Source organism: Thunnus maccoyii, chromosome 9, assembly GCF_910596095.1.
Source record: "Thunnus maccoyii chromosome 9, fThuMac1.1, whole genome shotgun sequence".
NCBI classification, from domain to species: Eukaryota; Metazoa; Chordata; class Actinopteri; order Scombriformes; family Scombridae; genus Thunnus; species Thunnus maccoyii.
In genome coordinates, this window is record NC_056541.1 from 17,558,801 (window position 1) to 17,586,078 (window position 27,278).

The window sequence follows — 27,278 nt, forward strand, 5'->3', positions numbered from 1 at the left end:
GTCCCAACTCATGTTTACTTTTAAAATTTTCTAATGTGAGTAAAATTAATTAATTTTTAGCTATTGTTATTTAACTGTGACTAAACTTCTATCCTATCCTAACTAAACTGTTGCATAAACTAGTCTCCTAGCCTGACCAGAGTTGTTTTATCTGTCTAAAGTTGACTGTTAAATGTTAAATGTGTTTGTGGTAGTAGAATGAAATGTCCAACAACCTCTGATATAGTATGTGTTTCAGAGTTTGTACTCTTTTCACAAAGATGCGTGACCATGTATGGGTTTGTTGTAGCAACTCAAATCCTGTCAAATACCTGTTCATTACATCTAACTTAAACTTACCTAAGAGCAGCACCTTTAAATCTCAAAAGTGTATCCCATTTGGATTTTGTCATACGCAGTGACAGATTTCCATTTGACGACCAAACTACACTGCTTCATAAAGTTGCCCTGTTATCAAGGTCCTTGCACTTGCCAAGGGGGAACAAAATTGGATAATCCTCTTAAGTACCAACTCTGCGATCTTAATTATGATCATCATCACCATCATCTATTTAGGGAATCTTTATCTTGTTTCTACTTTAACTTGAAGGTCTGTAACTTTAGAACATGTACTTGGCAGCCACAAGAAAGATCACTTCTAAACTATTTTTTTTTTCCTATCTAGCAAAGAGTCTTTGGAACACTTTGGGATAAGTTAACTAGGCTATGGCCTGCTGTGTTATCCCTGAGAGTGTGTGTAATGTGTGTTATACCAGTGGGCTTAAAAATCCTTTCTGCACCGTCTATCAGTTTGCATCCCAACTCTCTCAGATCTTTCTTTCCCTACATCTCACCCCTCTCTCTCACCGACTCCCAGCGTCTCTGTCTCCATCTGTTTGATTTGTAGATGAATGAAATAGCATGTCCCATTAGAACATCTACCTGCGTGAGTAACCTACATAGAACTGATGGATACCAAATGTTTTCTTCTTTTTACTGTTCATTTCCAATTTTGTCTTTTGTGCTTCTTTGTTCTAAATTCCCATGTTGAATAATAACAAATTAAATACATTTCTTTACTAATGGTGTTTAAATGGTAGGAATAGCAATATTATACACGGTCATTTAGACAATGAAATCCAATTGTATGATTAATGCAATGCAAAGAGTAAAGAACAGCCACAATGCTGCAAATTTCACATTATCAAAACAGTCATATGGGGCCAAATCAGTGGTTATGCTACTAAGTGATTGGATTCAAGGAAACGGATAGAATTCATTCAAAATAAAAAAAATATATAAAAGGGAGATAAATAATATTATGGCTCACTGAATTCACAGAATCCATGATACTCCATGTGAAATATCCATTATATTTATTATCATTTTAAATAGACAGTTAAAAGTTCTTTGCTGCATGAGCATACAGTACAATATGACTGCTCATTTGAGCACAATCTTAAAATTGCTCTTCTCCAAATTTTAAAAATGCTTCATTCTCTCTTACTCCTCAATGGCAGTTTTATTTTAATTTTATAAAAAGGAAGAAAAAAATCACACTCATATACAGTATGGTAGCTTTTCTCCAGCACTGAAGTCCTTTCTGTGCTCTGTTTGTGTCTACTTCTTTGGTCATTGTGCTTCCACATGAAAACCAAAATGCTGCTTTGGTTGAAAACTGCCTATTCTATATTTCTCATATTCTCTTACTGTCTGAAAACATTGCATAATAGGCTTTCTTTTCTGACAAGATGGAGGCTGAAAAAGGGACAGGGCGTGGGTGCGCACTTTTGACCAAACCCAGATGAATGAATAATGTGTTTGGACCTCTGTGTATCTAAGTGTGTCCCGAGGCTTTGCTCTGTGAATCCAGAATGACAAAATCGGCAGTGAAAGAATGAGGAAGGAGCACAGTCTGAATAAGTACTGACAGGCACACACCTATGTTCATTTTTATGAGCACTCATGCGAGCACCGACACTCACAATGAATGGACAGCCATGCACAAACACACATGCAAACACACACACATATTAACTTTATCCACAAGTCAACTATCTCCTGCGCTTTTCTTCCCTTGTACCTGACAAGCAGTTTCATGTCCGAAGCACTCACCCGCAAGCCCGGCTAAATTGGATTTAGATTAAAAATATGTGCCTTTCTGTGGACGCACCAGAAAGGAATTGAATAAACGATAAACCACCTGGGAAGAGAGAGACACATTCAAACATCCCATCTGTGATGTTCCAGCAAGTACTATCTGACAGCTCTCTATAGGAGGGAGAATGTTCTGTTCTAAAGGTCAGAACACACACACACACACACACACACACTCACCACCACTATAACATATGTACACAAGTGTGTACACATGCACAAAAAAAAAACATGTCATGAAAGAACTTGTGGAGGATGCTGAGAATGATCGCATTAATCTATCAGGGTCCAATTCAGACACTTTGCAGACAGCTGACATGGAGCCAGTGGTGTGTGTGTGTGTGTGTGTGTGTGTGGCTCTGCCTTTTGAAGAACATCCATAGGCAACTGTTTATCATTGTTTCTACAGCATCTCAGGTGAGATACTGACAGTCTCTTTTCTTCACCTGCTATCTGTAAGTCAGTGTTCTGCTTTTCTTATCTGTGTATATGTGTTTCTATTTGTACAGATGCTTGTGTATATAAACCTCAATCTCCAGGGAAGGAAAAATTAAATTCTTCAAGACTTTTTTTGGATATATTCATGTTTCACCCATTAAAAAGCATATCTTAATCTTGATATGTAATTAAAGTTTGTAAAGTTATGTAATGGATTTTTTTGAGGTGCATATTTCACCTTTGACAATAACCCATGGTGGTTAAAAGGGTCCTGGTATTTGATATGATGGGATGTGGGGATTAAGCAGGTTTGAGGAGGGGATGAAAATTCTGCAAATTTTTGACAAAGAACCATCTTTTCTTCTTTTCCTGGCAAGAATTCATTAGTCATAGTCATAGTTTTTGTAACTGTGTTTGTGTTGTGCATGTGCGTGCGTGTGAGTGTGTGTGAAAGAGAGAGTCTGCGGACTGACTGATGTCATTGTATGTCCATAATAATGAGCATCGTAATTGGCACAACTTTATTTATTTGAATAAATCTGGGACTTTGGCCACATACAGTTGGTAACCGTATATGTGTGCCAATATGTGTGACTGCGTTTGTGTGTTTACATGAGCATAAACCTTTGGGACTCAGGAAATTGCACAAATCATACACACACTCTCCATCACACATGCAGTTGATTACACACATGGGTTAGCAGAACAGAAGCCCCGGCTCACCCTCAGTCAGCATGGATCGCTGTCTATCGATTGGCTGAGCTTTTTGTCATTCTCAGAGTCTGTCCAATCTGCCACGGAGAGGATTTAAAGAAGGGGGAAACAAGGATAATTCAGCTTAGCTCCTCTCTATCTTCTCTGTGATCTGCATCCAAAGCAGAGCTGTGGACAAACACTACTTGAAACTCGTTCAACTGCCTTTTTGATCTTGCTTGGCACAAACATGCAAACACCACCCATACTGCACTCCTGGCAGACACATCCGCTCTAAGTAACTGGCAGGGATGAACGGAAGAGAGAGAGTAAAAGAGGGAAAGCAAGCAGTAATTTGTATTTATGTCTATACTCGTTTTCTATAGCAGGGATGGGAAAAACTTGACAGTTGTTGATGCCAAGAAATAAAATATAGAATCGCATTGGGGTCACTAAAGCCAGAGGGTGTATTCATTTGACAGCAAACAACTCTATATTTGAAGTCCTTATATCTAAGTCCATACACCGTATAACAACCCAGTAATACAGTGCAATTGTAGCCATTCAATGAATGCAAGCCTTTCAATGCAATTTGTTTTATCCAGTTGAAAGGGACATTATGACCTATTTCAGTGTCTGCTTGCCACAAATATGATTCACAAAATACTGCTAGAAGCCGACTCCTTCCACAAAAATCTTTGGCTCAGCCATCCGTCTCATCCCCTCAAGCTAAGCTGGTCTGTAACTGACACAAACAGCTATGTCATATTTTCAATAAAGAGACACATAAGTCAACAAATTAGGGTAAAAATGCAACAGGAAAAAACTGAGGCAAAAGGTAATTATTATAATAATGGTATGGCATTTGCTTTTTTGGCTGAAGGGTTTTCAGACTTCAACCTTCACATCAGAAATATATTATACATATCTGCTCAACAAACACCATCCTCACTTATAGAAGGAGCTTATAGTGACTACAATGTGACCACAATGACTGACATTGACTTTGATGTGACATCTACTGTGGGTGTAAATAACCCACAGACCTTGTTTTCTAAATGGTCTAAATGGATGAGAAGACCACAATTAGGTCCCACTCTTTTACAATCAATAGCAAAATAACCATTAAGTCACTTGTATTGATTAAATACTTATCAACATGGTTGTGCAAAAAAGCAGTAAACATCTTCCACATTACTCTTTTAACAGACAGCTGTGAATGCATAAAAATCAGATTTTGCTCACACAGCTTCTGGTTGTGAAACTGGATATGGAGGAGGTCAGCCTGGCATTTGTAATCTGATTTAAGGCCCTGATATACTCCAAAACGGACATGGACATGGAAAGCTGGCACACATTCTGCATAGACGGACGTGTTCACATGTGCGCAGTTGGCATATATGGTTTGGGCTTCAGGCAGGCGGTCCGCGCAGACCCTCGTGGACACACGACAATGACAAAAAATTAGGTCACACTGTGGCTACATGGATGGGGAAAGTATAATTTGAGTTTATTTTAGATGTACAATAATTCAGCCACAATAAGAATATATCCAATGTAAATGATCAACAAGAAGAATGTCAAGTGTCAATATAAGTAAATTTGCTCTCTGATTATTTATATTAGACCATCAAAAAATGATGTGACATTTATAACTGTAGTCATTCTCTACAAAAACAGAACCAAATTGGTGATTAGTGAGTCTCAAAGCCACTCATGCAACCTCCCAATGCTCATGTTACTGATTGTATTTTTGAATATTAACAACACAGTGACAATCAGTTAAATGAGTTATGACTGTTTCTATCTTCTGTCTAGCTCTCTCTGTATCTGTCTGTGGGACTCACAAAACACACCGGGATGATGAAATTGCTTCAGCAGCCCCTAAACGAGAGTCATTAGAACACATCACAGACACTCATAGATTGCTTTGAAGATAAAACGAGAGCTCCTGCAAAGAGAGAAGCAAAAAGCACGGTAATAATAAATGGCAGAGGTCCCTTCCCTCTTGAACCTCTCAATTTTTGTCTTCCTCAGTTTGTATTAAATCTCTCTCTCTCATTAGGTCATTTTGAGGAACAACAGTACAAAGTGAGAATGATGGTAAGAAAAGGAAGGTGGGAAGGAGTGAAAGACAGGGAGAAGGGGCGGTAAGAGAGCAAGAAGGAATTGTGAATTTATTCTTTACACCCTATTATCATATCTCACCCTTTTTATTACTCATTAAGTAGCTTTGATACATTTCAAGTATGAAACATTTCCCTTACCAGGTGATCTTGTGCCTTCCTGTAAATTATTTTTCATTTGAACAAATGATGCATTAGTGATGGGCCAATTTGACCAATAAATCATTCATTTTGGGCAACTCCTCAAAGATAATGGGTTAAATCAGTACAGCTGAATCAAAATTCTGTCCAGCCTTTCATTGTCCGTGGTTAGACTGCACTCCATTGAGCTCCAAGTGAGCCAATACGCTTGTAAACACAAAGCAAGTGTTCCAAACTAAGGCAACCCGCCTACTTTGGCAATGATTCAAAGCTGTCTGGCTACTCTCCAAAATTACCACAGCTGGAACAAACTCACAAACTGTGAATCAAGTGAACTGGTGCTGAATCGATTCACTGCTATTGGACAGGAAGAGAGAAAGAATCAAGTTAATTAAAGGAATCTGTCACCAGTATGGTGCATGCATTTTCAATACACAACTCTGGGATGTTGCACTACATTCTAAATGATGGGAGACTGATTATATTTTAGCAGACCTCCTATGGATGATATACAGTATATGACAATATAGAAAAGATACATAAACAATAATAATAAAATGGGACTTAATGTATAACAGGAAGTTTCCTACCATTCTAGCTACAGTATAACTTTTTACAGTTCTTTTTGTGTGGTATCATATGTTACAAATGGATACTGGTAGAGATGTATTTATGTTTCCAAAGTTTAAATAAAAGGAAAATGTAGTAAAATGCCATAGAAAGTCAACTGTACATAATGTCACTACAGTTGGATGGTGGTCACTCACAGTTTGAAGCTACTCAGGAAAACACAAAACTGCGGTCTCTGCTATTACTGTCTGATACCAAGAAGACAGTGAAGGGATTGTGTAACTCAATGGAACATCCATCTTGATTAATTTAAAATACAGGCTTTTCAAATTCTTACTTCCATCATACAAGCAAAGATGTAAATGATTAATCTACCATGACTTCCTTAGTCTGAGAGCAGAAGAATTCACTTTTAGAGCCAGCAGCTGTTTGACTTGACTTGTTTCATTGGCATAACAAAAAGATAGCACATCAAGGAAACTGATCATAAGACAATAGAAAAACATTCATCAAGCAACTCATAGTGACATGTAACGACAAAGCACACAACATGAGCCAAAGGTCAACGCTCAATCAAAGAAAGAAACACTAAAAATGAGTGAGACAAAAGGAAAATGGATGATGATAAAACATAAAACATCAACTTACATGTGAATCCCACATCACTCTTTTCTTTGGACTCAGTGGACTTCTGAAACAATGAACCTTGGGACAAGAAAAGAGGGAGGTGGTGCAATGGATGGAGAAAGGGAGAGGAACACAACAAAAAATCAAACAAATGAGGCAAATAAAATGGGGCAAACATGACAAGACACAGACACACAAAAACAATCCCTTGACATGTTTCTTTCTTTCTGTCTTGTTTATCTGTTTAGTTGTCAAATCAATATCAAATGAGGTCTGAAGGGACACAAAAGAAGAATAAGAAAAAAAACATAATTTGAGAAACCCTAATGTTTGTCGGACAGTTAGTGCTGTGTCATGCTGAGTGGTCTACTTAGTTAGGGCAGACAGAAGGTCTATGACACAGATGAACTACTGATGTACTGCTGTATAAACGGAAATGCTGGTGTATAATTGATAAGGGCAAAACAGCAACATGGTGGGCTTAAAAGCTTTCTGCTAGACCAGCTGACCGTACTGACGCACTGATTCCGCACCAAAGGGCAAGAAACACTGACAAGGTTAAGTGGGGTGATGCGCAAATATAAACCTACGGTAACACTTGTGCACAAATGATAACCATAATGTAGTGTTTCTTTCAACTATGAACATGCACTGGGCTACCTTGCTCACAGGAATTTGGTTAGAATTAGCATTAGTTTATCAGATTTGTTATTCTTGTGTTAAATGACTTGACAAAATGCATTTTTTTACATGACTGCATCTAACAAATGTCAAGCTGATTAATGTCTGAATCAGTGATGTTAGTAAAAGCAACATACCATGACAGAGACATGTCATGCTCTAATTAAATCCCAATTGTTCAAACACATATGAAAACATGATGGCAATAAAATGAAGCATGATTGATTTAGTTAGGGCGCGTGCTCCTGCGGCATCCGGCAGTGGGTTTTTTCGGTGTCCCATGTTTTATGTTTTTAGTGAGTTTGTGCGTGTTTTTCATGAACAAGAGCTTTTAGACATTTTACTATTGATCTGCTGTGACTGAGCTTTTAATTATCGCTGCCTTGTGGACTTTGATCAGCTTAACTCTCATCTGCATTGGGGTCACACATCATTCTCCAAGGATACAGTATACTAGAGACTTCCTGCTGCAATTGAATACACAGAATCGAATCACCGAGCTAACGATAGATCTTCAGTTGCCCGACTATATTTGAAGGTACTACAACAAAACTCTGATTTGTGATCATTTGAGTGGGGTTACGCAAAGGAAGGGGTGAAAAGAGTAGACGTCAGACTGCAACTAAGGAAACAGCAGCTCACCCGTATTCCCCTGCCCTCCCTGGTAATAGGAAAGTCCTGTCCTTGCAGAAAAAACTTGATGAGCTACAGGGAAATATTCGTTTTCTCTGGAACTACAGAAACAGTTGCGTCATGGCATTCATGGAGTCTTGGCTCACTGACTCGGATAGCCATCTGTTCAGAGTGGGATTTGGTACTTCATTTTGCCTTGATTGGAAAGCAGAGTGACAGGTAAATCTCATGGAGGGGGCGTATGCCTCTATGTCAATAAGTGCTACTGTAGCTCTGTGACTGTCAGAGAAAGACTCTGCTCACCTGATGTTGAACTTCTATCAGTGTCACTCCGTCCAATTCTATTTACCCTGTGTATTCCCAAAAATATTCATAACAACTGTGTATATTCATCCAAAGGCAAATCCTGCCACTGCCATGAATACTGTATTTGATGTAGCACAAAAACTACAGTCCATTTTACCCGAAGCACCGAATCTCATATTTTGAGATTTTAATCATGTGTCCCTAAAAACGTCTTTGAGGGCTAAAAGTACACAGTTAAAATAGAGAGTAAACTGGCTGAGAGGAACCTTGCCTCAGCTTGGTCTGGCATGAAAACAATCGCAGGCATACAGCAAAGCAAGAACAGAACCAACATTAATATGGATGGCTTCAGGTCAGATAGCGAATTTGCCAATGCTCTTAATAAATTCTACCTGAGATTCGATCAGTTTGACTTTGAAGTCGAAGGACTTAGATGTAAACCTAAAGACAATCAGCACTTCATCCTGGAGCAGAGAGAAGTTGAAAAGTTCTTCTTTTCTCTGAAGATAAACCAGAGCCCTGGCCCTGACGATATCAGTGGCGAGTTACTGAGGTCTTGTGCAAGGCAATTAAGTTCTATCTTTTATGATATTTTCAACATGTCTCTGAACCTACAACGTGTACCTAACCTGTGGAAGTGGGCTCTGATCACCCCTGTACCTTAAGGCAGCAGCCCTAATGACTTCAGATCGGTCGCCCTCACTTCTCTTGTAATGAAAACCTTTGAAAAGCTTGTGAAGACAGAGTGTGCAAGGGAAACCGAGCATGCTCTTGACCCTATGCAATTTGCCAATAGGGCACACTGAAAAGTTGAGGATGCTACAATCACCCTACTTAACCTTTTGTTTAAACACCTAGAGGGGAATAAGACCCATGCTAGATTGCTATTTATTGATTTTTCTTCAGCCTTTAATACTATCCAACCCCACATTTTAGCCATGAGGCTGATAGAGCATTTTGAGTTGAGTCACAATCTGGTGGTTTGGATAATGGATTTTTTGACAAACAGAACACAAAGGGTGAAAGTGAACGACATTTTATCAGATTCATTATGTTTATCTATTGACTCACCCAAGGGCTGTGTTCTTTCACCTTTACTTTATATTATGTACAAAAACATGTGCCAAAGCAAGCATGAGAACAGGACCTTATTGAAATTTGCAGATGATTCAGTCACTGTGAGTCTGCTACACGACAATAAGTCCAGACAGTCATTGATGAGTCTGTCACCCCGTGTGACGAATCTTTCTTGGAGCTAAACATATCCAAGAAAAAGGATATGATCATAGATTTCAGAACTCGTGCTTCTATCTATGAGACTACAATCATTAAAGGCCAGGCTGTGGACTGTGTAGAAAGCTACAAGTATCTTGGTACAGTCATAGACTAAATTGACCTTTGAGAAGAACTGTGAAGCAGTGTATAAAAAAGGACATCAGCGTTTGTTTTGTCTTCACATTGATAAAACCATGACGACCCTGTTTTATCAGGCTTTTACTGAATCAATCTTGTCTTTTCCCCTTGTGTCATGGTCTGGTAACCTGTCTCTGAAAAACAAAAAAAATTCTCCAAACCAAACTGTCAAGTGGGCTTGTAAACTTATAGGTGAGTCTCAACTCAATCTATCAGTTCTTTACTCCTCACAGCTCCAGCGTAAGGTGAGCTCTATTCTTCAGGACTGTTCCCATCCCTTACATAGCAAATTCCAGCTCCTTCCTTCCGGCTGTCGGTTTGTGGCCTCTAGGTGGAGAACAAAATGATACAGCAATGCTTTTGTACCTGTTGCCATTGCACTACTAAACAAAGCTAGCATGAGATGATGCACTTCACCCACGCATGGCACTCGAAGCTTTAGAGTGAGTGGGTGAGTGTGTGTGTGTGTGTGTGTGTGTGTGTGTGTGTGTAGAAGCACTTTTTCATGACCTTCTTAGGAGTTCTTGTACTCTGTTATTATTTTTGATACTATGATGATACTTGTTTTAATGTTTTTTGTTTTGATGTCTTTTGAATCTGTATCGCTGTGATGTCTCTAGAATGCTGAGTCTCCCGTCTACACAATAAATTTACCCCCGGTGTACTAATACAGAAACCTTGATACTTTGATAGTCTACATCCTACAGTGCGTTCTTCCTATAACTATTAAGGTTATAGGAGGATGGCACTGTAGATGAGAACAAACATTTAAGAGCAGAAAGCTGCCAACATAAAGCGCAGGAAATAAAAAGACAAAGTGAGGTGAGTTTAATTCACAATGACAAGACACAAAAAGGGAAGAATAGAGCTCTCAGTGGGGAGATGGCTTGTTTGATGCTCTGCATTACCTGCTGATACTGCTGATCGTTTTGTATAATACAGTACAAACATGATTCAATGTTCAATCCAAGCACTAAAAAGTTACATAACAGCCAGTATCTCTAGCGATTACTGCGGTTTTAGAGACCACACAGGAGATTTATTTGCTCTAGATGTACTGTAGCACGCACAGTCACACACACACTCACACACTGAGTAGGTAGTGAGTGAAATGTCATGCTCTCAAGGATGACACAGTGGAGCTCTGAGTGAATCTGTTCCAAGAATTGTGATCGATGTGTCAGAAAAATGTCACCAGGTCAAAAGATATAAAACAACACAAACAATTCTAAAAAGAATAAAAAACAAAAACTGAAAGACCTACAACTTCTGTCACAAACAGACACACATACACATATAGTCGCGCACTGATATAACTCACAGATAAACACATAAACACAAAAAGAGAGGAGGCACTCCACGCGGGGCAAGAGTGAGGTCAAATGGATTTCTACCTCTCAGGATTTAACAGGACAACTTCAGAAAAAAGAGGCAGAGAGAGACCATGGAAGAGATGAATAGAGAGGGGGGAGGTGTTGGTGGAGAGAGAACGAGAAAGAGAAAACGAGGGAGAGTAGAGTGAAGTGCTTTTTGAGCACAAAGTCAATTACAGAGCACTATCTAAAACATTAACTTCCCCTTCACATTGACAGCGTTTTATCTGTTCATTCATAACCCTGAAGCCCAAAAAGGTACTAACCAGCGCCATGTTTTTTTGTTGTTGTTTTTTTTTTTATTTGGTGAAGATCTGGTGTTAAAATGGTGAGTGACATATGTAACTTAAACAATTTAGAAACTAAAATTGTAGTTCATTTCTGCAGTTGTGTCAACAGCACTTAATTTGAACAAAAATCTGTTCTCTACACTAAATGAGGGGGGGGAAAAGCGTTTCACTGATGCCAAATAACTTCAAAATGTTAATGTAACATTCCACTTCGCTACCAATAACAATACAACTTTAACCTTTAAAAGATCAATTATTCATGAACCAAATGTAAGAATGGAACAGGAATCACTACAAGCCTTTCAAATATACTGTACCGATAAAATGCTGTGTATGCAGAAACCCTCTCTAACAATCACACACATACACACACAGACACAGTTCATGGGTTCCTGTTAATGCTACAGGAAACAGTTGAAACATTAGTGCTGACATAAAACCACGTCAGTGGAGTCATTTTAAAGACAGAAAATCAATCAGGGGAAATGAGCCTAAATCTATACCTCTCTAGGTTTTATCCCAGATTCTGTGGCCATACCTCACTGGCCTCAGGGAATCCTGTTGATGGATCAGAGGCACAGTATATAATACACTGGGTTAGGACTCTGCATATACAGAGCGTTATGTCAATAATGTGTCTACAGGCAAAGCTTTTTGGGGTATTACATAATATTATTCCATTGCCGATGACATAGACCATCTATTAAATCATCACCATCCCCTCCCCTCTGGCAAGTCTCTCACACAGACAAGGGCTCACTTGGCTGAAGGCTTTGTGCTCACTGATACAGTATATTTCTCCAGAACAGAAGTCTTCACTGCTCCACACCATGTGTGTGTGACTATTCATTAGTTTAGCCTCATTTAGCTTTATATAGTTTTTCAAGAGTGCCTAGCCCATGATAAGCAGCAATTACACAGCTTTACGGACAAACAAGACTATATCATTAAATATATCTACACAATAAAATCAAAAGATCAGATATCATAGAACTGTAAAAGTAGTTGTAAAATCTCCAATATGAATTTATGAATTTATGAATCCTATAAAAGCTTAAACTCAACAACTGAAGCTAAAACCCTAAAAACGATGGGTTCATGTTGAATTCAGGCTGAAAATCTTAAATAAACCAATGTGTATATTTTGAAATGTTCTTGCAGAAGAGTCCATGCATCAGGAGAAACACACAGCATATAAAAATTATTTTTATTGGATTCTGGCCAAGCATAGGCATAAATCCTGAGATCAAAGGTGTAGAACTATCCACATACTTTTGATAAATGTCTTTGCCAGTTTGGTCAAAACTCTCCAAAAAAAGTAAGTTTTTAATCTCAAGAGACCATAAAAAAATAATGTAATAAAAAAAAGGCAGACGAATGGCCGTTATAAAGCATTTTAAGCAGTAGAAAGATTTTTTCCCCCTTATTTGTTTAGAACAACGTGCAGTCTAATGAGTGTGCCCCACACAGGTTGTGTTGTGCTTCCATGCATTATCACCAGTATTTGTTTTGTTTTGTATCATGAGGTCAAGCAAATTCGACTTAAACTATAAGAATAAACAAAATGTCCTTGACAGCTTTAATTTTTTATGGAACTTCATAAGAACAAAGTGTAGATTATCTCGGAAAGAATTCTTGCCATTGAGGAAAAATCTCTCTATGGCTGTCATGTTGTGTGAGTAGAAAGACAAATGAGGATTGATGGAATAATTACAATCACAAATGTGTATATGCACTTGCAAAAAGTACCATTTTCAACGTTCATCTTTTCTCTCTTCTCCGTCTCTACACTCTGACAGGCCTCTCTCTGTCTCTCTCTCTTTCTCTCTTCACGTCAAATGTTTTGTCTGCCAATTACTCTGAGCACAAAAAGTAACAAGCAGTATTCCTAAAAGTCAACAAATATAATTGCCTCCACCTTGGAAAAACTGCTGCTGCTTTGCACCATTATGACTCAGCCCACATTTTCCATGCGGTTTTGAAATTTACCACATTTGGTTTTTTTACGCAGGTGTCAGAAATCACTAAATTGTGGGATGAGTTTTAGTGATTGTCCCACCTCATTATGTAATGTTACTCTCTTATAAAACTGATGTTTTGACTTGAGTAATGGATAAGAAAGTAGGAAAAGTAAGGTTAATCATTGTGACTTCCAGAAACCTTCCCATAAATCATACACAATGTGCACAGGAGAATAAAGTACACATGTAAGGCGGAGCAAGAGCAAACTATAAAAATGAGAAAAGGGTCAGGTAGGCTCCTGGAGAAAAGTATAAAACCAGAGGGACAGAGAGGAAGAAGCAAGGAAAAAATATGGCAACGAGGATAGGAGACTGAATGCAAAGAGTAAAGGTTGCAGTAGGAGAAATGAGGGGGATGATGAAGAGGAGGAGCAGTGGGTAGAAGAATGTAAAGAAAGAAGCTACAGAAGGACAGAAGCAATAAAGAGGAATACTGTCTAACTGGCAAAAAGAAGACAAAGCAAGGAAACTTGCAATGATTTCATACATGCCCAGCAAAATAAATGACTGCATGTCTCCACAGTATTACATTTCAGCTCAACCCTGTTTACAAGCTTAACATGGTTTTTCTGGGTAGCACTGACACTTGCTTTATCTAATAAATTGTCAATAATCAGATTCATGTTTACACAAAGAGGCAAAGCTATTTTAATTCAAGGCTGATTCAGGGTAACTATCTGTAAGGAAATTACTGTCTGTAGTTTCATAAATGCTATCGCTGAAATTACAACAACATCTTCAAGGATAATCATTCATGGATTTCTCAATATGGATACCAATTCTTATGCTACACTTCACTCACTATTGCTTTTGTCCTGTGGCTGAAAATCTGACCATGCATCACCAGCCCAATGATCTATTCACACAAAAAAAAATAAATTGCCACCTGAAACAGACACTGCAAGGCATTTGTTCAAATAGGCACAATAATTTGTTATGCTTAGGAGCTTCTAGTCTGGTACAGAGCTTGGCTTCAACTCACTTTGCATACAGAGTCCATCGGTACAGTTCTGAGACTGGAGTACGAGCCCCTCACAGTCCTTTCCTCCATTTTTTGGGGCTGGGTTGTTGCACTCCCTCCTCCTCCACTGGGTACACTCTGTCCCACAGGCTGACCATTTACTCCACTCTGTCCACACACCATCCACTAGAGAGAAAATATGGAGGGGTGGAGAGGGTAGGGGTAGCAGAGAGAGAGAGAGAGAGAGATAAGGGTAACAGAGGGATTGAGAAACAGAAAAAAAGAGAAGGGATAAGAAAGAAAAGAGATGAAACCAAGGATAATGTTCTTAATTATGTCCCAAAACTCCTAAAGTGTAGCATACTGTATATAAAGTAAGTGTGCAGGAGTGAGTGCAGCACAGAACAGGTAGAAACTTGGAGCCACAGAGTAAAAGGACACAAATGAGAAGTGGATACAGTACATTATAACACAGTATGGATACAGTAGACTATAACAAAACAAAACAGCACAAATTAGGTTTATCAGGATTGAATTAATATGGAAATAGAATAGAAAAGCATAGAATTACCGGTGCACAAAGTGGTACATGGCAGTTTCTGTATGGCTTGTCCATCACAGGGGAGTCCTCCATTAAGAGGGGCGGGGTTAGTGCAGCTCCGTGTTCGTTTCTGGAAGCCCCGCCCACAACGACTGTTACACACCGACCACTCTGTCCATGTCGACCAACCACCATTCACTGTGAAGACAGAGATCAGTCACTTAATCAATATACTGATGCATCCATCCATCCTTTCACCCTTTATCAGCCTTTATTTTAATGTGCGCCTTCATTTTAAGTGAATCGTTTGTCTCAATGGAGTCAGTATGTGTTTTACAGATGCCGGGAGGCTTGGTTGTTGAAGTACAGAGACAACAGCTGGATTTTCCTACACACCAAAACCACACGCACACACAAACAAAGACAGTGTTGTACAACTTTTCGATTACCCTGTTGCTACTGTAGCATAATATTCCCTGCTGTGCTCACAAATACACTCAGAAAAGGGCACAAAGGAGCACACACGCACACACATGAAGCTGTATGACCCACTGAAACACATGGTAAAACACACACAAACTCATGCTGCTTGCAAATTGCTCAACCCTGATCCCTTGCTGGAGAGAGCAAAGATAGAAAAAAAGGACTATTATAAGAGGGGAAACATGGTTCTGAACTTTCTGAATAGTCACGTGTGTTTTAACAGTCTGTATGTTTCTTTCTTTCTTTTCTTTGCCTTCCTGTATATCTTTTTTTTAATTTAATTCCTCTTTATTGTTTGCACATCTATAAGATTTCCCTGCATCCTGTCACATTTAGGCTTGAATGTTCATTATTTTGCGATGTTTTTCAGTTTTATTACACAGTTTTTCATCAAAAAGATGTGGCAGCATGGAGCAGAGAAAGATATAGGTGGATGAGAGACAGACAGAAAAATCGAAATCAGGTATAAAGTTAGAATGAGTCACAAGGACACCCACAGAGAGAGAGTTGACATTGGGAGAGGTGTAGTGGGTTGAAATTTCTCTGCAGCTTCTCGACAGCTCTGTCTCAGCCCAGTGGACAGTGCCCACTCCTTTCCCAACGGCCAATTAGAAACATATCATCAGAGAGAAAGTCACCGGTAAAAATCAGGTACAGTCACTTTTGTCATCTGCATCCCGGTTTTCCTACACTTTTAAAAAAAAAAAAAATCTTTCCTCTTCGTCACTCACTTCTTTTCTCACTCTCTCACCTCCTTTCCCTCACTGCACTCTCCTTACCTGTCTCCCCTCCATCTATGCTCTGCTCCATTTTTACCCCTTATGTTCCTCTGTTTTTTCCACAACTATTTCACCTTGTCAACAGTGTCAGCTGGGCCCTTGTGGAGTCGAGAAGATTGAACCACAGATTGAACAATCTATTTTTGTAAGGATACATCAGTGTCAAACCACTCCATCTTGCGCTGTCTGTATCGAACACGCACACATCCACAGTTATTTTTGATTGAAATACTCCTCCTAGTGAATAGAGTCAGCGTTATGCTTGAGAGAAACATTGTGTGTGTTTGTGTGCGTGTGGTACTGTATGTGTGTCCTCTGCTATACATTGTTTCTCCTCAAAATGTTTCCTTTCCTCTCATGTCAGACTGGCATTTGGAAAAATTGAAAAAAAAAGAGAAAGCAGGACAAGGAATATGAGGCATTTTCCTTTTCTCAACAAGCTTTTTCTTCTCTGATTTTTGGTAAACACAGCACAAGAAAAGCTTTGCCTGAAAAACAAACTAACACCACCCAGAACTGTGCTATTCAAAGTTATTTTTTGTTGTTGTTTTTCACAGCTGTTATCATGCCATATGCTGCACAATTCATTTGGTGGTGAGACTCTTGGCTGAAAGCGGAGACATTTGGAAAGCCCAAGTGTTCTAATTTAAAACTGAAGGTGTGATTGGTGGATTTTAATTGGGTGAGGTCAAGGGTGATGTGGGAATATCAGGCCAATCACAAAGAGAGCGTGTTGGCATGGCAGTAGAGCTAATTTCATGTGGCAGATGGGTGCTGGCTTGGCTGATCAGAGATATTGTTGGGTGGCTGCTGCTAGAAAATAGCTTTAAAAAAAAAAGCATTTAAAAAAGTGTCATATTGGTAACATTTTGAATATTAGACACAAAATAAAATAAATAATATATATGTGACGAGATTTTTAGCTAGAAGCACACACACACACACACTTGCATGCATGCAGACACACACAGGAGCATCAAAACTTACCATAAACAATAACAGTAGCTGTAGTGCTGCGTCTCTTGGCCACGATGTTCTTAGCCACACATGTGTAGTTGGCTGTGTCAGACAGACGCGCTTGTTTGATGATTAAGTTGTGATCAATGGTGATGTAGAAGTTTCTGTCCTCTGCTGGGTCAATTATCTCTTCGTTCTTCAACCACTCCACCTGGTAGACAGTGAGAGGACAATACAAAGGTTTTTATGTGCCAAACGTTAACTTTGAGAAACAAATAAAATAGCATAGATCAGAAACATTTTGCAAAGAAGAGGTGATAGTAAATGGTTTTGTTGTGTAATGACAATATGGAGCTGCATGTCTAATCTGATGTTATGATGGGAAGGTTTGCTGTTTCCATAAAGCCAAAAACAATTAAAGTATTCATCAACTTAAGCTCTATCTTGCAAGCTTGATGAAAAAAGGGAATGTAAAAAAAGAACCAATGGAATAAAAAAAAAAGGGTTTGAAAGTGATGTTTTTCTAAAACAGTCTATCTTTGAGAGTAAAAGAAGAAAAGTAGGAGAATCAAGTTCAGGTGCTGTTATAAACTTGTTTTTCAACCTTTCCTGAAGACAAAAATAAATAAGTGATGGACAGACTTCTAATAGAATGCTGTTGTAATCTTATTTTTCAATGGCTCCACATAGGAAAACTACGAGGTTACTACCTCAGTTACTGCCATGACTCCATGACTACCACTACTACCATGAATCTACCTTGGTTTATCTTGTAAATTGTAAAATATAACTAAAAATTACAAGCAAATAAATGTAATTTGGGGAATAGTGTGCAAAAAAAAGTGATAATAATAATCATGAATGATGAAACTATTGCATATGGGAGGATGTTTTAACATAAACTAGAAAAAAAGTTAGATCTTAAAGATCAGCTGCAGTTAAGTATCAGCTTCAGAATATGGAGCCCCAGGGTGGCAACGGAGAAAAAGAGAAGAAAATATCCCAAACATATGCTTTCGAAAAGTACTTTGGGTGAAGGGTAGGACAGCGGGAAACTATCCTATTTATGAGCCTAATCACATTTCCTGAGTGCTGTATTTACTGGTCCAAACCCTCATAAATTCAGCCAGTCCAAGCTTTATGGCAGGCACATAAATGTCCGAGCCACGTTGTTTAATTCACGTTGTTTAATTTCCTCCTCCCTTCGCATTAGGAAATGGAAATCTCAGATGCAGAAAAGAGGAAATTCAGTGTTATTCTTCAGTTTACTGCCTGCTCAAGCTTGGCTGTCATTCTCTCTTAGTAATTCTACCTGCTTCTCTCTCTCTGATCTTTAGAGATTCAGCAGTGCACTTTGGCCAAGAGGCTCCCCTTAGCTCTGAATTCTCAATCTTAAGTGAGATGCTGTGTGACCTTTCAGTTTCTATTACAAAGTAAAGGTTATGATGGAGAGAAAAAAAGGAAAGACAAACAAACAAACAATATATATATATAAATATACAGCACAAATGGTCAGGCAAGGAGTTTATTCTTGTATAGTTGCTCTCTAGCAAATAAAAGCAAATGCAACGCATCTTATAAACAAAAAGACTCTTTGTATGGATTTGTATTTATTCGCTCAGGTTGGATAAATTAGATGTACAGTGGTCACAGAGAAGAATTAAAGTAAAAGACATTTGTTGTACACTGATATAAGTGATCTACGGTTACTGGTCAGGCTACATAACCACTAACAGACAAATTAAAGTTGAATGCAGATCAACACCACAAATCCAGTAGACCTTTGCTAACATCCTATTCATAAAACAATGGCTTAAAATCACTGCAACTGCAAGCTGTTGAATGATCAAGTATTCTTTGTATTAATAGTCTGAAGTACATTTGTATCTTAGAACAGTAATTAGAAGTGATGTCAATGACTTCAAGAGTACTAATAAATAAACAACTTGAATTGACTTATGTGAAGTATAAAAATACTTCAGATTGTTTAGCCATGAGGAGATTAAGGACTGTTTAGATCAGTTTAGAAAAGGTATCTTTGATTTGTGGGAATGCTGTAGCTAAGTTGTGGACACTTCAGGTAACCCAAACTTTTCAATAAAACATAACAAGAAAAAAAGTTTTCCTGCTGACTTACTTTTCAAAGCCTACAGCCATGAAGAAGTGCCTCACCCCTGACCTGAATTTGCCTCTTGATGATCAAAGCACCAGGATAAAATATCTGTATGCTGGCGGTGAACCGACAACCCAGGGGATGTGGAATATGAGAGGGTGAAAGATAAAACTGGAAAACAGTGTTGAAAAAGGAAATTGATCCCAAGTGAAATACTGTATCACTTCAAGCTACCTTATGATCCCTAAGAGACTACAGCAAGAAAGCCTATTGGTGCAAATGGAATTTAACTGATATGGGTTGCTCTTTATAAGCTTCACCTAGCCTGTGCCAGGAATGGCCACAATGTCTCCTACATCTCGTATTCCCCAACGCTGCTCTGTTAGGCCGACTTGAGGACTAAAGTCACTATCATGTCCCTCAGCTGATGTAAGGGCACATTATCCTGCAAAACCTGATTTTTTTCTAAATTTAAAAACAGAAACACCTTGGCCATGATTCAATTATTATCATCCATTATCACATGGCATGGACACCTCTGACCACTTCCATGTAAAGTACTGTATGAAGGGACCAACAAAGCACATCTTAAATGACTTACTGTAAATTAAGTGTCTTTTTCATTGTATATTTTGTAACTGAAGCTCTAATGCAACTTTTCAAATGAGCTGGAGTAAACTGAAAGCCGCGCTTGTTAAATGTAGAATGAATGTGTTTTAGAATTTATGTGCATATGTATCCCTGTGTGCACACTTGAGAGTTTGAAAGACTGGAAGAGAGAGTCTGTAGGGAAAGAACTATAGGGGATGGCTGCTTTATGAAAAAAATGGAAGACAGAAAAAGCGCAGGATGAGGCATATGATGGAGATAAAAGAGAAGAGCAAACTAGTTGTTGTTAACTTTGATGCTTTGAGATTCAGCTTCTCTAACAATAATCCATAAATTTGGATATTAAGTTATTGTTACAATCACACATGCTGGGAACACATTCTGCACAAATGTAGGCTGTGGTCACAATATTTGGTCAGGAGCTAAAAACCTGTTCTTGTTTTGCTTCTAACCCATTGAGACCATTTGATATTTTTGCGGAACAACTTGTGTTGTAGTTGCTAAAACATCTAAAAAGTGATCAAATACATTAAATGATACACTTCAAATGTTTATATGGACCACTGATAGGTCATGGACACACATGATTGTGACTATAAAATTACTTCTATACCTAAATATAAGAAATGGAGAGAATAACAGAAAGAGAAGATGTGACAGATATGGATTTGGTGCACGTTGTTTCTGATATCTCTACTTAACAAAATAATGCTACACTCAGTAAATATCAAAGACTTCTCTGTACAGATGTGTTTTAGCACTATTCATCCACTAAACTACCCTTCTATCCATCCTTCCATCAATTCTATTATCACTATTTTTCCATACTTTCTCTATGTTGCATCTCCAGTGTCCTTGTATTCAACCATTTACTTTCCTTCTTAGTTCTTTTCTACATCCAAACACTGTCAATAAACTACTGTCAGTCAGCAAAACCAATGAGGGCAAACACGTCTACCTTCTTTTAAAAAGTAATTTGAAGTCCAGCTCCAATTAACCCCGAGGAACCTTCTGCTTTATAACTTGCTTACTCTGGCAATTTCTACTGCAGTGTTGAAACAAGTAACACACACAAAATAACAGTTGTGTGTGAATGTTTTGAAACAGGCCTTGAGCATATAAAACACTTTTTTTTTATTTATGATTGAGAACAGCTCCAAACCAAAGGTATTTTTTCTCTAAAGACACATTCTATCGGTGAAAGCAACTTTGTCACGTTAACAATTGAACGTTGTCTAAATGATTAGTTAAGAGAGTACACAGAAAAATACACCATTAAGCAGCACCAGTCATTTGATCAAAAGTAATTTACATCATAGGGATTATGCATACATGTAATTGAATCTATTTGGCTGGTGTATAGCTTTGAGATTGTTGTTAAAAAAAAAAAAAAACAACAAAAAAACAAAACAAAGAATATCATTCCAGTCAGTAATGTTTGCTCCAGAATACAGTATGTGATCAGAACATTTCCCTGAAAATAGCCCCGGTCTTTGAAGTAGCCTGAAGGTTGAAGCATGTGAGACTGATGTGGTGCTCTGCTGGGCTCAGACAAAGAGACCACATGTGGTGGCTATACTACCACTGCCATCGCATCATTAGCCACAGCTGGTGTAAGTGTGTATGTGTGTTTGTGTGTGTGAATAGCAGAGGGTGGCTGATTGGATCAAGCCAACCCCAGGGGAGAATGTGTATTTGTTATTTTAACTCTCGCCCCCACATCACCTGTCTTTCTTCTTTATCCATGCACCACTAGACTCACACACACACACACACACACACACACACACACAGAAAACAACACCCATAAACCTTTGGTTTATTGCCATGGTGTAGAAATGAAATAATGGCATTATACATGCCATTATGTGTGAAGATACTTCCAAAGCTGGTGGTGTGTGATCACTCACACAAACATACACACACACACACACACATACACATGCACAAACACACACACACCCCTTTGACACAATTGCACGTGCACATACACAAGATGTAGCCTTGCCCTTCGTTTCAACTGTAACAGGATTTTTAAAAAGGTTCAGGAAGAGTCCATCCTTCTTTTCTTTAAACAAAGAAATCAAATTGCTTTCTTTTCAAAGGGATAACGGCTTTGTCTGATCAATTACAAACTCTCTTCATGTATTCTTTCTGCTTGACCCTGTAACGACTGGCGAAATAACTGGCAAGAGGACTCAATCGCACAACTCAGAGACAGAAATCTTGATCAAAAACAGTCTTTACTTGCAAAGGTTCCATACACAGGGAGTCAGTCAGAAGATCAGGCAAACAAATCCGGCAAGGAGACACAAAGGCGAGGTCCAAGTAAAAAAAAAAAAAAAAAAAAGCAGAAAGCCGAGATCAAAAACACCAGGAGAACTACACACAAGGTAAAAGGCTGGAATGCTTGATAGTGGGTACAAAGATGAACTGGCACTGAGAGAGGGGAACACACAGACTAAATACACTTGGGAGGGAAGGAAAATGAGGGGAAGATGTAAGTAATCGAGGTGGGGTAGACTACAGCCGTGTCTCAATTCAGGGGACGCATCCTTCGAAGGATGTGGTCTACAAAGGCTTGTCCTTCGTAGACCGCAAAGGCCGAACCAAGTGTTGGTAAATGAGATGGTCTGGTCTACAGAAGATTTCCTATTTGCGTCACCAGCTGTTCCCGCCCTTACCTTTGCATCACCAAGCACCGCTCCTGTCGCCTAGCAACCTCGAAAGCTGCAGTTGACAATCAGGACACAGCTAGTAGAAATGGAACCAAAAATTTTAATTTTATTATTGTGGCAGCCCATTCAGGTCCAGCAGCACCACAAGGGACTCCCTGCTCAGCTGAACCAAACTAAACACATTTTCTAAGGCCTAATATCTATAAAATTGAATTTAAGACTTATTCCACTTCTTATGTACTTAATTTATGTTGTAAATAGTTGTAAAGACCGCTGTAAATGAAATAAACAATGTACTTAACAATTACTTTATTTTAATTTATTCATTCAATATTTTTTATTTTTCAACTAATCTCTCGAGTAGAGAGAAGAGCCTGTCCATTTGCTGTCTGCTGTCTTCTCCTCTGCCTCTATCTGCAACCTCATGTTTTCCTTCATTAGCTAAAGAAGCTCATCCTCTCTCTCTCTCTCTCTCTCTCTCTCTCTCTCTCTCTCTCTCTCTCTCTCTCTCTCTCTCTCTCTCTCTCTCTCTCTCTCTCTCTCTCTCTCTCTCTCTCTCTCTCTCTCTCTCTCTCTCTCTCTCTCTCTCTCTCTCTCTCTCTCTCTCTCTCTCTCTCTCTCTCTCTCTCTCTCTCTCTCTCTCTCTCTTCTTCTCTTAAGTGGCTCTGGATGGGAGGACGCAGTAAGATCATTTTTCAATTGGAACAGCAGCGTACTTGCTGACAGCACCAGCTCAGCTTTACACTTCTTTTCTCACAAAAAATAACCTCATTGACAGAGAGATGCAGTCTGTAATGTAGCTATTATAAAAATCCAAACTAAATCCAAACATGTAGCTTAAAAAAATAAAACTAAATTTAATATAGATCTGTTTATTTTAATACTTTTATATTTACTAAAATGTGGTGTATGTCTGTACATATAGAGCCCCAGAGGCAGCGCTGTTGTTCTGTCCAGCAAAAACATGAAGCTTCACTTTACATTAAGACAAACTAATGTGGCAGCTACAATTGTTAGATTTCATCTGAGACCAACATTTATCTTCCAAAAGGAATTATATCATATATCAAAATGCTACAGAGACATTAGAGCCAGTGGTAAATCACCAAAGAGTTACACAGATCAGTTTATTGGATCATGGTCTCCCCGGAATGTTGACGGACAGTGGCTCCTCCTCACATGTCTGAAAATGTGGGAGCAAATTTCCAAACAAGCGTTATTTGGATAAACTGACTACATATTGTAAATCTAAATGGTTACATTCTCGCCTGAAAAAATATTAAAACTTAATAAAATTGCAACAGTTCTACAGCGAAAATTACAACAGTTTAGCTTTGTTCAAAATCTCCACCATATCTCTGCCGGTTGGTGCAAAATGCATTCTGGGATAGGTTGGGCCATGCAGGATCCATCCGTTGGAAAAAAAAGGCTGCATTTCTCAGCCACATTTGAAGGAGCCTTCGAAATGGGACAGCCTTGGTCACGCTGGTGACGCATTCGGTCTTCAAATGTAGCCTTTGAAGGATGCGGCCCCTGAATTGAGACATAGTTAATCCCACAGGCAAGAAACACGCAAGGGCAGGAAGAGAAGTATCTCAATTGAGATAAGGAGATGAGTATTTCAAAATAAAACAGGAAATGATGAATTAATGACAACAATGAAAAACATAACCTAGGGAGCGGGGCGGGACGTCACAGACCCATTGAGTGAGACATTAATTTGGCTAAAGGTACTGTATATTTCAAAGCTTGTGCCTCTGAATACTAGATACAAGTTTGTATTTCCCCATCTTTAAATAATGTATTTGCTTGAAAAAGACTTTTTTGTACTGTTTGCATATTTCATTATATGTGTAGTGAGGAATGATTTATTCAGATATGTAAATACTACCATATGTTTTCTTACTCACAACTTAAGGACAAATGTCCCATCTCAAGCTGTGCAATATCACGGCAGAAGAAAAGTGTTATGTATTGCACAATCTATTGAGATATGCATCTGTCTTTGGCAGTGGAACAAAGGCTCGGATGCATGCTGTGCAAGATAAAAGTAGGCCAAGATATAGAGATATATATTCTCTTTTGTTGCACTGGAGAGCAGCACAAAATGTTTTGAAACGCAAAGCGTTGCTTCATATCTGTTACTGAGAGCAGGAACATCTTAGTCACACTGTGTCACAAAGAGAAACACAGTATAAATCTTGCAAAAGCAAAACAAATGGCAGACCACAGAGCAAGAAGTGAGATAACAAAGCAAAGAATATCTATGACAAATGCTAAAATATGACATGCTTTGTATAGCCACTACAAAGCATCTCATATGGGAGTTGATAACAGCACAGAGATACGAGGTCTATGGATAGAATCTGCCACTGAATCACAAGATTAATTTTTCTAAATAGCTGCAGTCGCAAACATACACACACATAATAATAATAATATGACAAAAAACAACATAGACCAGTTACAATAAAATCTGATTCTGCAATCAAGCTGCACTGTGTGTGTGAGAGCCCGTGTGTGTGTGTGTGTGTCTGTGAATCACTGAAGTGTTAATATGTTCGTCACTGAGGATTATCCCCTTGATTAGCTATATTATCTCGATGCCTATAAGACCACAGATGAGTGGGTTAAAGAGCTCTCGTTGTGATTACTCTACCTATGAGCGGATGGGGACTGAGTGTGCGTATTGTGTTTTAATAATCCCAACCTTCCACCTTCCACCCCGGGAAGCTTTGTCGCTTCATTTCATGGTAAGCTGAGACCAAGGTGTTGGACAGCAAAGGAGAGAGACAGTGAACTGATAATCAAGACAAACATGAACAGAGAGAAAGCGAGTGAACTCCTCTTTGGCAGACCACAGGGTTTTGGCACTGCACTTTTTAGGTTAAAACACACCCTCGTAAATTCATAACCCAGACACAATCATTTTATTTTTAGATTTATGAGTCAACATTTTGTTAACTTTAAACCATGATTGATAAAACAACAAAGTAAAAACGACTGCATCTGAGTTATGAATGTGCAGCTTTACCCCCCTTACCTGTATGGTATATCTTAAAGCTGATTCCTCTCTAGATAGATGTGTGTTTTCCTTCAGTTCTTTTTTCCCCCTTAAACTAGACTAGCAGTGTATGGAATGTATTCGCTACAGCTTGTGTCATTTTGGGTGCTACTTTGTGACCCCTTTAAAGGTCAGTTCTGTTAAGAAGTTGTGCAGTTGGTCAATGGCCTTAACAAGAGAACTCCTCCAATTTAGCATTGTTCTCCTATGACACTGTCATACATACAGTATTGTCTTTTTTTATTCCATGCATTCTTCTTCCTTGTCAAGATCTGCCGCTATTACTCACAGTGCAACTCAAATCGATTCAGTTGACTGTATAGTAGTTATCGTAGCCTTGAGCTGCTTAAAGCTAGGGCAGGTAATGTATTTTACAAGCATTTTTTGTTATATCTGTTGAAATTCTCTGTACATCCCAACAGCAATCAATAAATTACATGCTCTGGCAATAAAAAGAAAAAAAAAAAGGTATCCAAGCTGCTGCAGGCCTGTAATAAGCCTGTCCAATCATTTCATTCAAGCCGGATAAAATGATCGGACAGGCTACCTGCCTGTCAACCTACCTACCTGCCTATCTGTGAACACTCTGCCCATGCACTCATGGTGCATGACCAGGGGACATGACACAAGGACAGACAAAACAGAAAGTTTGGAGGCCAGGCAAACAGTGGGATACTGACAGATAGAGAGTGATGGGACTGCATGAATTGCAGAAGGAGAGAAGAAAAAGATGGGAAATATCAACAAAAAGCAAAATGAAAAGCAATGTGCACTCATCGGACTATTGCCTGTAGTGCGGGGCAAACTGAACAGCACATCATCTTATTAACAATGCCGGAGCGAGAGACTTTCAATGGAAGTGAACTCGGTTCCCAGAAGTGAAAAGCAGTGATAGATTTTTATGCATCACTGCAACTTCAGGTTGGATACTGAGCCATCTCTACGCCCTGGTACTGCTCATCGCTCTGGGACTTGATTCAAAGCTGCGGATCCAGCTCTCTAACGCACTGGTGACTGAGGAGGTTTTGGAGGCAATCCTGTTTACCATTTACTGTTTACTAAAGGTTGTTGTGCCTTGAGAGGACATTGTGTGTGTGAGTGAGTGCAGTAGTACTGTTGTGTTGCATGTGTGTATGAAGCGCGTGTATATGTCTGTGCTTGTCTAGTGGGAGGGGCTTAGGAGAGAGAGCAGAGGGGGGGAGGTATGATGTCACCCACTGATTTGCATTGGAGCCGGTTTGAAGCCCAGAGTTGCTGCTAATGGTCAAAGCCATATTTTCCCTTTGGAGCCAGGACCTTCCAAATAAGGAGTGTGGGGTGTTGCCTTTCACGCTCTGGAAATACGCACTGCTACCTCGGACCAAAACCTGGGCTTACTTTAACTAAATTGTGCTAACAGGGCAGGTATCCTAATCAAGTAACATTAAAGTTATCTAAATATTGCAACGATAGTCTGACTCAGTGTGAGTCCCTGAGCTGGGGAGAGCAGCAGGTGAATGAACTGTCAATCACAGCTGTCAATCAACATCCACACGGGAGACATCAAAGCCTACTATAAGTCTTAAAATCGTATTAACAGGGCAATTATTTCCTTAATGACCACCAGCACACTTAGTAGAGGGCCCGATTTTAACGATTGAGACCA

The 27,278-nt window shown here is 39.0% G+C and overlaps 1 protein-coding gene across 5 annotated transcripts in view; it reads right to left on the minus strand.

Annotated features, from left to right (window-relative positions):
- LOC121904321 (netrin receptor UNC5C-like) overlaps positions 1–27,278 on the minus strand; it is a 210,685-nt gene that overhangs the window by 36,173 nt on the left and 147,234 nt on the right. For 4 of the 5 annotated variants that reach the window (XR_006098207.1, XM_042422002.1, XM_042421999.1 and 1 more), the window contains exons 5-8: positions 17,200–17,380; positions 14,981–15,148; positions 14,431–14,595; positions 6,753–6,809 (exon numbers count right to left, since the gene is read on the minus strand). Coding sequence is in view for 4 of the 5 variants with exons in the window: in XM_042422002.1 (XP_042277936.1) it covers positions 6,753–6,809; positions 14,431–14,595; positions 14,981–15,148; positions 17,200–17,380 (571 nt within the window). In the remaining variant the exon portion in view is untranslated. The remainder of the gene's footprint in view (positions 1–6,752; positions 6,810–14,430; positions 14,596–14,980; positions 15,149–17,199; positions 17,381–27,278) is intronic. The other variant, XM_042422000.1, reaches the window with a different exon arrangement.